The sequence below is a fragment of the Ceratosolen solmsi genome, unplaced genomic scaffold (assembly GCF_000503995.2).
Source record: "Ceratosolen solmsi marchali unplaced genomic scaffold, CerSol_1.0 scaffold30, whole genome shotgun sequence".
NCBI lineage: Eukaryota > Metazoa > Arthropoda > Insecta > Hymenoptera > Agaonidae > Ceratosolen > Ceratosolen solmsi.
In genome coordinates this window covers 5,425,027-5,436,026 of record NW_011948421.1, presented here as the reverse complement: position 1 = coordinate 5,436,026, position 11,000 = coordinate 5,425,027, and the positions used below count along the sequence as shown (strand labels likewise).

The following is an 11,000-nucleotide window of genomic DNA, read 5'->3' as shown; positions in this document are numbered from 1 at the left end:
CACTAGCATAGTTAAGAATTATTCTTTAAAATTGTAAAGATAATTTACATTAATTCTGATTTCCAATATTTTCTATTTTAAAAAATTAAAAAAATTTTAAAACAACATATTGCTTAGATGAATTAATGATTTACTTTGACAAAACAATGATTCCATTGCTTGTATTATTATATGTACATTGTACAAGTTAATTCATTTGCGCAGATTTGGTTCTTTTCATTTTTAGAAAAATCCCAAACATTGATGAAATAACGATGACGCAGATGTTTGAAATAGTCTTCATTGAATTGAATTAATTAAAATTATAATAAAACTACACATCGTAACCAGAACCACCATGTGTTCTAAGCAATTTCTGTGAGCTATCAAATAGAATTAAATATAGATGATAGAGTTTTTACTACTTTTTATTCTTCTGTACGAATACTAATTTGGTATTCTTAATGAGATTGAACTTATGTCTCTTGATATAGTACAGGGTGGATAATAAAATTGCAGTAATTCCAATAACCTAAAAAAATATATATTTTGAATATCTCTTATTTTTACAAGATTATATAAACCAAAATTACATGCAAATATCTTAAAAAAAATCATTGCTTGCCAAATTTAAATTCTTTTTACAAGATTTATAAAATTTTAACAATCAAGATTTAATAATATGTTTATACGATTACTAATTATATGAGTATTTCAATATTAATGTTAACATAAACATAAAAAAGCACATACATTAAAATTAAAAAATTAAATTTACTATTTATAATTTACACAGAATAACTTAAGATAACTTAAAATCACAAGCTTTAAAGTTCTACTATTATTTTATTCAATTTTGAGTTGAAATTAATATAATTATATCATTTGACGATTCTATATTTCTGTACACCAAAATCTATTTTAATTGCTTAAATAAATATATTTTATTTATTATTAAATTTTTATTCAGAATGATATTTTATTTCAATTATAATATATATTATTGAATACATAATTAAAAAAATTTTGTTCAATATATTTTTATTTAAAATTTATATAATTATGTATTGAAAAAACTTACTTTAATAGCTAATCTCTTCCTTTCATCAAATTCTTGATTTGCAGTCCACACAAGGAATGTGACAACATCTTTGGCTAATTGAGAAGTTGTTGCTGGTGTTCCATCTTCATATTCTATTATTTCATTGTATATTGGCTTTAAAATGAATAAAAAATTTTATAAAAATTATTAGTAAAATTTTTTATTAGAATATTTTTTATATAGAAGTGTATCACACTAACCTGAGCCATTCCAATAGCACCACCTGGGAAATAAGGATTGTAATATTGACCTTCCCTTAAATTCATTCCAGCAGGTTCTTCATAATAGCCAGTTAATAATGAAAAGACATAATCCTAAAATTATCATTAAATTATTATTGTTATTATTAAGTCATTATTTGATATATCTTTATATTATATAATGTTAACAATAATAATTTTTTCAGGTACTTTTATTAAAATTTTAGAGAATTATTTTTTATTAAAGTGTAATAATTAATTTGTTATCAATAACATTATAAAAAAAAATTATAATTTATAAAACAATAAAATTTAAACAATTGTAGCAATTATAAAATTATTAAATTACCCAACCTATTTCTATATTATACATGCTTAAATAACTATTAATTATTAATAAGAATAATTATTTTGTTAAATATATAAAATAAAAAGATCAGTTTTCTGTTAAATTGGTATAAAATGTAATTTATAAAATATCGATTTAAATAAGATCAATAATTTACTTATTTTTAATAATTAAAAAAGTCAAAATAATAATATGAATAATAATATTCATAATTTATAGAATCTTTATAAAAAATTTTAAATAACAACAACCAAAAATTATATTACAATGTTACGTTTATATTAAATATAAAATTATATAAGCATAAAGTAAAATTTTAAGTACCTGTCCGCCGTGTCGAGCATTAATAATATACGTAAGATCGGGTGGATAGGCACCATTATTTGCTGCTCGAGCAGCTTCTTCATTTGGATATGGAGATGGCATAGTATCAAAGAGCTTGCCAGGGCGCATAAAATATTCACCAACATCATTCGGGCCATCTTGTACCTAGTATTGTTAATAAAATTCAAGTTTCAACATAATATAAAAGTAACCATAAATTTTTTATAATGCATTTTTATATTAAATATTTATAAATATCAATAAAAATTATGAATAAATAATTAAACTTACTTGAACTTCCTCAGCTAAAGCTTTAGCCTCTTCTTCTGTATGAGTTACATTTACCAGATGACGAAATGCAACGTATTCTAAACTGTGACAGGCAGAGCAAACATTTTTGTAGACCTCCCATCCTCGTCGAATACTATAAACATTAATTATACATGTTTATGTAATATTTTTAACATGTATTAATTATAAAATTTAGTAGTAAAGCCATTAATAATAATACCTAAAATTAAAGTTTGAAGCAATTAAACAATTAAGATACTAGTAAATTAAATATAATATTTATTAACGATCTGACAACTAAATACAATATAATGTAATGTTTGAATTTGCTGTATAAAATATAGATATATAATCTCTATGATATTATCTTTGAATTATTAGAATAAATGGTAATCTAAAGAAAAATATAATAACTTTTAAAATATATAGAAAAATAGAAATAAAGATTTGTATAGTATATTCTGAAAAAATATAGTATTAACCTAGCATGATCTAAAGATGAAAAAATCCCAGAGAAACTCCAGGGATATGAAGGTGGATGTGCTATTATTTCAACAGCTTTTACAGATTGATCTAAAGTAAATAAAAGAGTTCCAATGCCTCCAGTAGCAACACCTACACATGTTGCCATCTGCAATAGAAAATTATTATTCATACCCCATAAATTTATTGAAATTTTGTGTTTAATAAATAATGGGAAAAATCAGTTAATTTTATATGATAATGATAAGAGAACAAATATCTTCGTTAAAAGATAGTAAACTTACCACTTTTCGACCTCTGGACCATTCTTTCGTTGTCGAAAATTTACTGGCCTGAAAACAAATTGTATATTAAATAATGCTAATTTGAAGCATTTTAAATTAATTTATTTCAAGTGAACATTTTATTAATATTATTATTAAATACTACATTTTAAAAATAACACATTTATAAATAAAAATAAAAAATGAAATTTGATCTTATAATCAATATTTATATATCTATTAATATATTTATATATATATATATATATATTAATATTTAAAAATTATATGATAAAATAAATATAGCCCATATAATAAATAATAGTGTATAATAGAAGTAAAACATGAAAATTTAATTATAGAAGAGTTGACATCTACATTTTATCATTTAATTATAACTTTTTTTAAGAATGTCACATTTTTTTAAAGTTATTATTTAGACAACAGTTGATTAAATATGTGTAAATTTTTTCTATTTTGTAAATGTTAAACATAAATTAATATAGTGATTCTATACAGTGATTTTGTATGTGTTTTAAAGGAATTTATATTGTTTTTAAAACATGCATTTATATAATAATTCTTTTTTTTGTAAAGAATGAAAATATGATAATTAATAATTGTTAATAAGTTATTGTAAACACTCACTTGTAAAAAAGTCCTGTAAAAAATTCATTAAAAGAAGTATAGATTATTGGAATGTTTACATCAATATATTTATTAATAAAAATAAATTTAATACATACACCTTTATAATAAAATTTAAAAATTTAGAAAATATTAATAGCCAGAAAATTTATTAATGTTCTGCTGTCAATTTATGTAAGAAATTTAAGTATTGTCAATAATTAGAATTAAGAATAACTAGCACCAATTGATTAAAAATGTTTGAATGACATAACTCATTGTGATAAAGACAATTGAATCAAAGCATGTTTCTATTTGCTAGTAGTTTATCCCTTTGCAACTATGACAATGATAAAATTATTGCATCTATGAGAATAACTAAAATTTACATAAAAGATTCTGTCATCCGTCCAAAAAATGTAAACTAGAGCTCTGCTCTATATAAGCTTAGCTATAAAAATTCGCTGAATCCGTTCATAAAACTTCAAAGAAAATCCTAAGAAGCTATATCAATTTTCTCGGACTCCAGCATGATGATTTATAGAATCAGAGCGTTATAAACTAAATGCTTACAAAACAAATAGTAACTCAATACGATCACATATATGTGTGCAATGAACAGATTTTTCATAGTTGCCCTCGCGAGTTACATAACGCCAAAGAAATTCGAACAGAGCTATAATCTCATAAGTTCCGTCGAGGAGGCCCACTCACGATCTAGGGAAATTTTCAGGATGCAGGAAAGCCCTGGCTAGGTAACCGCAATGGAGATAAAAATGATTGGCTCTCTCAGCAGCCGACAAGGTGTGATAAGGTACATGCAATAAAAAAAGGGTCATTTTTCTATTCGACACCTCGCATTCAACTCATCGGAAGTCGCGAAATTTTATGGAATTAAGAATGGAACCCTTCCGTGTCTCGTTCAAATACACTTCCATCCTACGCCGACTTTGAAGTCCTGCTGTGGCTTACCTGATTGAAGAACGAGCCGCTCGACGGCTTTAAAAGGCCTAATCGACAAATCCGTCCCAGGGATGCCGCCATCTTGGCCAGAGGTGTGATTCGCGGCCGACCGGAATACAGCGCTGGCGATCAGCGCTAAATGCCGGCTCCTTGTCGTGTGTGCGTGACAACACACTAGAAATTGAGCGAGTCGTACGCTTTTCTCAGGCTTCTTCTTTAACCGCGTGCGCTTGCGCCAAAGCGACTTCAATGCCCGCACCGAGCTCCTTATGATTTTCGAAAAAAAATGGAGACAGAATCTAGGCACGTGATGATCGCCGGTTTTTTTGAATGCAGCTAGATCGTTGTTGCGCTTTCCACCAAACAAGAAAATTACAGAATATAACGAAATGGGATTAATTCATTCAACACTCAATTCCGATAAAATCTTTCTTCATATACATACAAATTTGATAAAATACGTTTTATTTTTTTGTGCAAGAATGCTATTATTGACGCTACAAGTCGATTTTTATATTTGAAAATTAAAGTGTCGAAGCGTTTTTTTTTTTAAACAAATGACTAAACGAATGGCACGGTAAAATTGAAATAGCTCATCAACAACGTAAATAAATTTTTTTCCTATTAAAATCATGTTGATATTAGTCTACATTAATATTAATATAATAAATATAAAAAGCCAATAATAATACATGTGGTTCATTTAGTAGAAATCTCGTATTTAAAAACATAACCTATAATAATATTGAAGTGCTGTATTTTATATATTATTTTTATTAGAATTTTATAACTAAAGAATCAACTATTCTATAATGTCAGCATTAAGGGCGACTAAATTCTGCATAATTATTATTAATAAGTAATGAAATTCGTAATTAAAATGCAATTAGTGCATTTATTATATATCTTGGTTAATCCGGCAAATTGTTGTTTTAATATAATAAAATAATATATATAATAAAAGCTTAGTATCGTCTTATTTATAACATGCAAATCTTAAAATTATTTAAAGGGAGTTAAATATCATGTGCTATAAATGTATCGAATTTAATAATTAAATGACTACATTGTAGACAAAATATACAAATTAATGTAATATAATTCATTAATAACAAACTTTTCTATTATTTCATTATTTTTAATTAATTTAATTATTAACTTTTGTAAAATAAAAAAATTATACTATAATGTGATTTCATTCTATAAAATGCATATTAATTATGTATCAATGCTCTGTCCTATTCATTCTCATATCAGTCTAAACTTTACTTACACAGAATTCAAATTCCAAGTAATAATATTATGCGTTGTCACAAAAAGTAATTTCTTAATTACCTAAAGATTAAATATTATCCATGTTATATGAAAACAATGTAAACTATGTAATAAATAGTTGAACAGTGCTGAATGTTGATACATTATATTTATATACAATAAGCACATGATTAAAAATATCTAAGATTTACAAATGAAACTTATTAAATTCGGATAAATCCTTTCAACTAACCGAACTTTATGATTTATTATTTATAGTACTAATTTCATTTAAGTATCTACAAATATTCTAATACTAACTCGATGTATTAAATAAGAGATTAATAATATAAGAAAATACTAAAATAAAACAATAAATCTTATACAGATATTGTTTAAGCTAGAGACGTATGTAATAATGGATACAAATTATAAAATTATAAATTAATTATTTATTAATGAAAACGTGTTGAGATTGGATATTATTATTGGGCATTTATCAGCCGTATTTAGATAATACATTCAATTGAAAGTTAATAGGTTCTCAAATTTATTATGAAATGAGCTGAAAATAGAGGAATATAAAATTTGATTGGAATTTTAATATATTTTATTATTTTTCTATATAATGCACCTTTTGTTTCGCGTGTATATAAATGCATATTTTTATATTATGTCTGTTGTAATCATATAAATTATAAATAATAGTTATAAAGAAAAAAACTATGTAGATTTTTGTACTCGCAACAGATTTTATAATGTTTAATATTTAGTGTATTCCTGAAAATCATTTCGGAGTTGTGTCATATCATTATTTCGTGTTTGAATTTCAATCATATTATTTTTCAATAAAAATTGGCACTACTAAAATTTATTTTTAAATTAAAAGAAAAAAAAATTGTATTCTACTTTTAAAAGTTCAGCAATTAACTCTTCAGCTCTATTCATCATAGCCATTTATTATACTTGTATCATAATGAAATTTGGAAATTCTTTTGAATTTTTCTTTTCTCTTCTGCACTTCAACCATATGAATGTATATAAAATCTAAATAATAAAATATATGTATTTATGAAACTTATCATACAATATGTTTATCATTTAAAGATTAGAAGTATTATTATATTATAATCGAATTATAAAAATAATTATACATAATTAAATAAACAATCTCAAAAACAAGTCTGATTTTTAATATTTATTTTCGCAATATCTATTTTGCTAATTAAATGTACACACGAATTGCTTTTTTATTAAACTTTGCTATTAAATTCGACAAATAGTATTAATGTAAGAGAAAAAATGAATTTAGAATCTTTATTCTTAAAATCTTGACCTAATTTGTTTTAAAGAAATACATTTTTTTTTATCAATAAAAGAAGTGAATAAAAAGTTTCTCTGCAATCTTTTTAAATAATTATACTATTTATAATAACTGTAGTTTCTATTTAAATAAAATTGTAGAATGCATGTTTATGCAAAGAAAATTTAGTGTTAATTCTGAAGATATTATTTATATCTACATAATTTTATGACATTATATTTGCCATTCAATCTGCTATTCTGAAATTATAAAATTATAAATGAAAAAATATATGAAATAATAAAGTAAAAGATTACAATCATTCGTTTAAACTTATTAAAAGTAGAATTTGGGGTGCATGTGAACACATAAATTATAATTTTCAAATTATCACCAAGATATATTATTATTTTTCAACTTTAAATTACACGCTATATTGAAAATGAATTTTAATCAAAGCATGTAGTGTGTATGTATTTAATATTTTATGAATATCATCTCATGAATTCATATACGTGGCAGATATTTGCAAAAAAATATGCAATTTATATTGATCGCGCTTTTTATTATATTGTTTACCTTTAATTCAATTTTATATATTATAGATTTGTAATACTTGGTAAAATAAATGTAACCTTTTACTTCTTTAAATATTATTACGACGGTGATGAGATACATTTAATAATTAAATATGTATTCAGTATAATTTTATTTTGAATCAGCCACCATATATTTTAGCTAAGCTTTTCGCCACCAGTGTGTTTAAATTTCTAGCAAGCTCCCTAAAAACTAAAAACTAGTCATAATACCGGTCAATATATATGCTCTATCCTTTCAAGACTTTTCATTACTCCAGAAACTTTTGAATAAAATAATAATAAAAATATATATCGCTTTATCGCTTAATTGGTGCCATTAGGGTTTTTCGAAAGAATTTTTTAAACGAAATTATAATACAATCAAAGATTTTCTATTGATATGTTCCAAGTTCATGGAATGTTTAAATGATATTCAAGGATTAAAATTGCTCAGGAAGTTTAATACTTCAAAGTGTTCATTTAATTAAAATTATTTCACATTTAAATTAAAACGAAACAAAAAGTGTTCCTTAAATATGACTTTCCATACAATTATGGAGGTAGCTACCTTGACCGGCTCATTTGACTGTCAGCAACGCTGTTTACGGTCTCACGTGTAGCGCCACCAGTCCGAGAAATTTCGCCAACGAAAGTCAGTTTTGCCGCGGGGTGTAAGAGGGGGGGCCAGCTGGTGCGTCACGAACAGTGTCGTTGTCATATGGTGCCCGCCGCGAGAGGAATCCGCAAAGATGAGCCCAGGAAGGCCGGAGTTGGGTTCGAAGATAAGCCTGATATCGAAGGCTGACATTCGTTATGAAGGCAGATTGTTTACCGTCGACCCTCAAGAGTGTACCATCGCCTTGGCCAACGGTAAGCTCTTATCGAAATATCCAGCGAAACGCTTTAATTCCAAGATGGACGCGATGTTTTCTCTAGCGGCGTATTTAATCGACGCTTTGTTCTGTCTATGCCGCACGGCTTATCGTAAGCTTCTTCTCATCATCCTGTCAATTACGAGTATTAGTCACTCGATAGTTTGTCCCACAGTTTGCCAAGAGATTCAAACTAGAATATGTATCCCCCGAGTCTATCTTTCCCCGGTTTCTTCTCTCTTTCTATTTCGCTCTGTCGCTTTTTACACGCTTCGATGTCCGCAGGATCACTTAACCCGCTACTTAAGTATGAACGCTTCGCTTTATAAAAAAAAGACGAAGTGAAAATGAAAAAAATTAACTCCGACTACTAGTATGATTAAATTAATTTAAACGTTTTTTCCCTCGTAATTGTTGCAATGCCTAAGTGCAACATTTTAATGCGTTTAAAATAAACTTTGAGTTGATTTTTAGATTAAATTTCATTTAATAAATAAAATTATACTTTTTTTTTTAATTGAATTTTATAGCCTGAATTTAATTAATGTTAGGAACGTAAATTTTAAAAAATTTTTAGCCAATGTGCAAGACTCATGATCTCTTACTACCTATTTATGGTCATATATATATATATATATTTTTTTTTTTTAATTAATATATATGAGTATGCGCAGTCGTACATGCATGTGCATTGCATATATGTATATATATATATATATATATATATGAATATTCGCAGTGTGATACCTACACATTTAGCATGCATTAATATATGTATGTATAAGTGTAGTATACAAAAGCTGAACTTAATAACATTTAATTTGAATGAAGTTAAAATATGCTTCAGTTTATACGTATTATAAATGTTGCAGAAATTTGTAGATTTATAGTTTTTAATTAATTATTAAATACATAATTTGAACTTGATTAATTTAAATTAAAACAAAAATCGTATAAATCGTTGCAATGTTTATTATGAATACGTCAATGTTTACATTGTGTTATTTCATTCTCCTTGAGCGACCATGTCTATAATACGTGTATACAAAATTTTACATTAAATATTGATTTGAGTTTATACATTTGAATATGAAAATATGATACCTTGGTTAATATTCCAATTTGGCTGATTTGAAATTGTCTGGAATTCCATTTATACAATAATATAGTTTCATTTGATAATCTTAAAAGGTTCTAATAATTAAAATGTAAAACAAAGTTTTATATTTTTAGTTTATGTTGACATTTTATGTATGAAAAATGCTACAATTAACTATAATTAATGAATTTAAAAAAATTTTATATAAAAATTGTAATAATTAAAGCCATTAATGAAAATTCAATATATTGTATATTCTTATGTTTTAGTCAAATCTTTTGGTACTGAAGATCGTGAAACCCAATTCCCTGTAGCACCACAAAATCAAGTGTATGAATACATTCTATTTCGTGGTTCTGATATCAAGGACATTAGAGTTGTCAACAATGTTAGCTCGTTGCCCAATGATCCAGCTATTGTTCAGGTGAAATAATATTTTTTTAATTATGAAATAATGTAAAATGTATTCCAATTTTTATTTTTATTATATTATTATTTTTATAATAATAAGTTAATATTTTTTATAACTATTTTTATAATAGTGATTTATTGATTTTAATTATATTGTATAATAATGAGTAAAATTATAATACTTATATTTTAAGCTATGAGTATTATTTATTAATATATTTTTAACCTTATTTCTATTATATAAATGCTATAAAAATATTAAAATAAAAGTACTAATTATATAAGTTTACTTTTCAAATCACAATTTATATATGATATATACATTAATCATATTATTTTAAAAATTTTGCAATACTAATTTAATGTATAATTTTTATAAATTATATTATTTCATAACATATAAGAGTTAAAACATTTAAAGTTCATAACTTATTTATGGAAAAAAATTCTTAATACTTATTTTTTAATTTATTTTATATACATGACACATTTAAAAAACAATACCATAATATTTCTTTTAATTTTATAAATAAAAGATTAATTACGTAAAATTTACGTGTCTCTAAAATCAAGTGTATTTATTATTAATTTGTTTTATAAAATAAAATAAAAAATAAAAATGAAATAAGATTGAAATATCACAAAAGTCATGAAAACATATATGAAACTTCCACACAGTTATGACAGAGTATTTAATACTTTTAATTTATATACTTCTTTACAAAATGAAATATATACTAAACATTATTTAAAAAGTTTAATTCTTATCGGCATACTTAACATCTTAAATTATAAATATAAATGTTTATATATTGAAATTCTGCAACATAATTCTAATGAAATTCATATAAAAGTATAACTTGTTGTGATATACTTGTTAACAAATTTTAATGTCATAAAGG

The 11,000-nt window shown here is 24.6% G+C and overlaps 2 protein-coding genes across 2 annotated transcripts in view; one reads left to right on the top strand and one right to left on the bottom strand.

Moving 5' to 3' along the window:
- Positions 1–323: 323 nt before the first annotated feature.
- Cyt-c1 (Cytochrome c1) lies at positions 324–4,748 on the bottom strand. Its single transcript, XM_011498597.1, has 8 exons — positions 4,591–4,748; positions 3,013–3,060; positions 2,728–2,876; positions 2,246–2,378; positions 1,955–2,119; positions 1,282–1,395; positions 1,061–1,195; positions 324–511 (listed from the first exon to the last, which is right to left on the bottom strand). Exons 1-8 carry the CDS (start codon positions 4,660–4,662, stop codon positions 401–403), a joined length of 927 nt encoding a protein of 308 aa, XP_011496899.1. The 5' UTR covers positions 4,663–4,748; the 3' UTR covers positions 324–400.
- Positions 4,749–8,429: 3,681 nt separating this feature from the next.
- The window catches only part of tral (LSM14 family protein trailer hitch), a 9,740-nt gene continuing 7,169 nt past the window's right edge, over positions 8,430–11,000 (top strand). The window contains exons 1-2 of the mRNA XM_011498596.1: positions 8,430–8,586; positions 9,957–10,111. Coding sequence (XP_011496898.1) covers positions 8,466–8,586; positions 9,957–10,111 — 276 coding nt within the window. The 5' untranslated portion in view covers positions 8,430–8,465. The remainder of the gene's footprint in view (positions 8,587–9,956; positions 10,112–11,000) is intronic.

Bases quoted from the DNA above. Each gene is read 5' to 3' on its own strand.
- Cyt-c1 (XM_011498597.1), bottom strand. From the start codon at position 4,662: ATGGCGGCATCCCTGGGACGGATTTGTCGATTAGGCCTTTTAAAGCCG. The intron at 3,061-4,590 runs GTAAGCCACAGC...ATTTGTTTTCAG, and splicing joins GCGGCTCGTTCTTCAATCAG to GCCAGTAAATTTTCGACAAC. The intron at 512-1,060 runs GTAAGTTTTTTC...ATATTTTTTTAG, and splicing joins GGAAGAGATTAGCTATTAAA to GTTATTGGAATTACTGCAAT.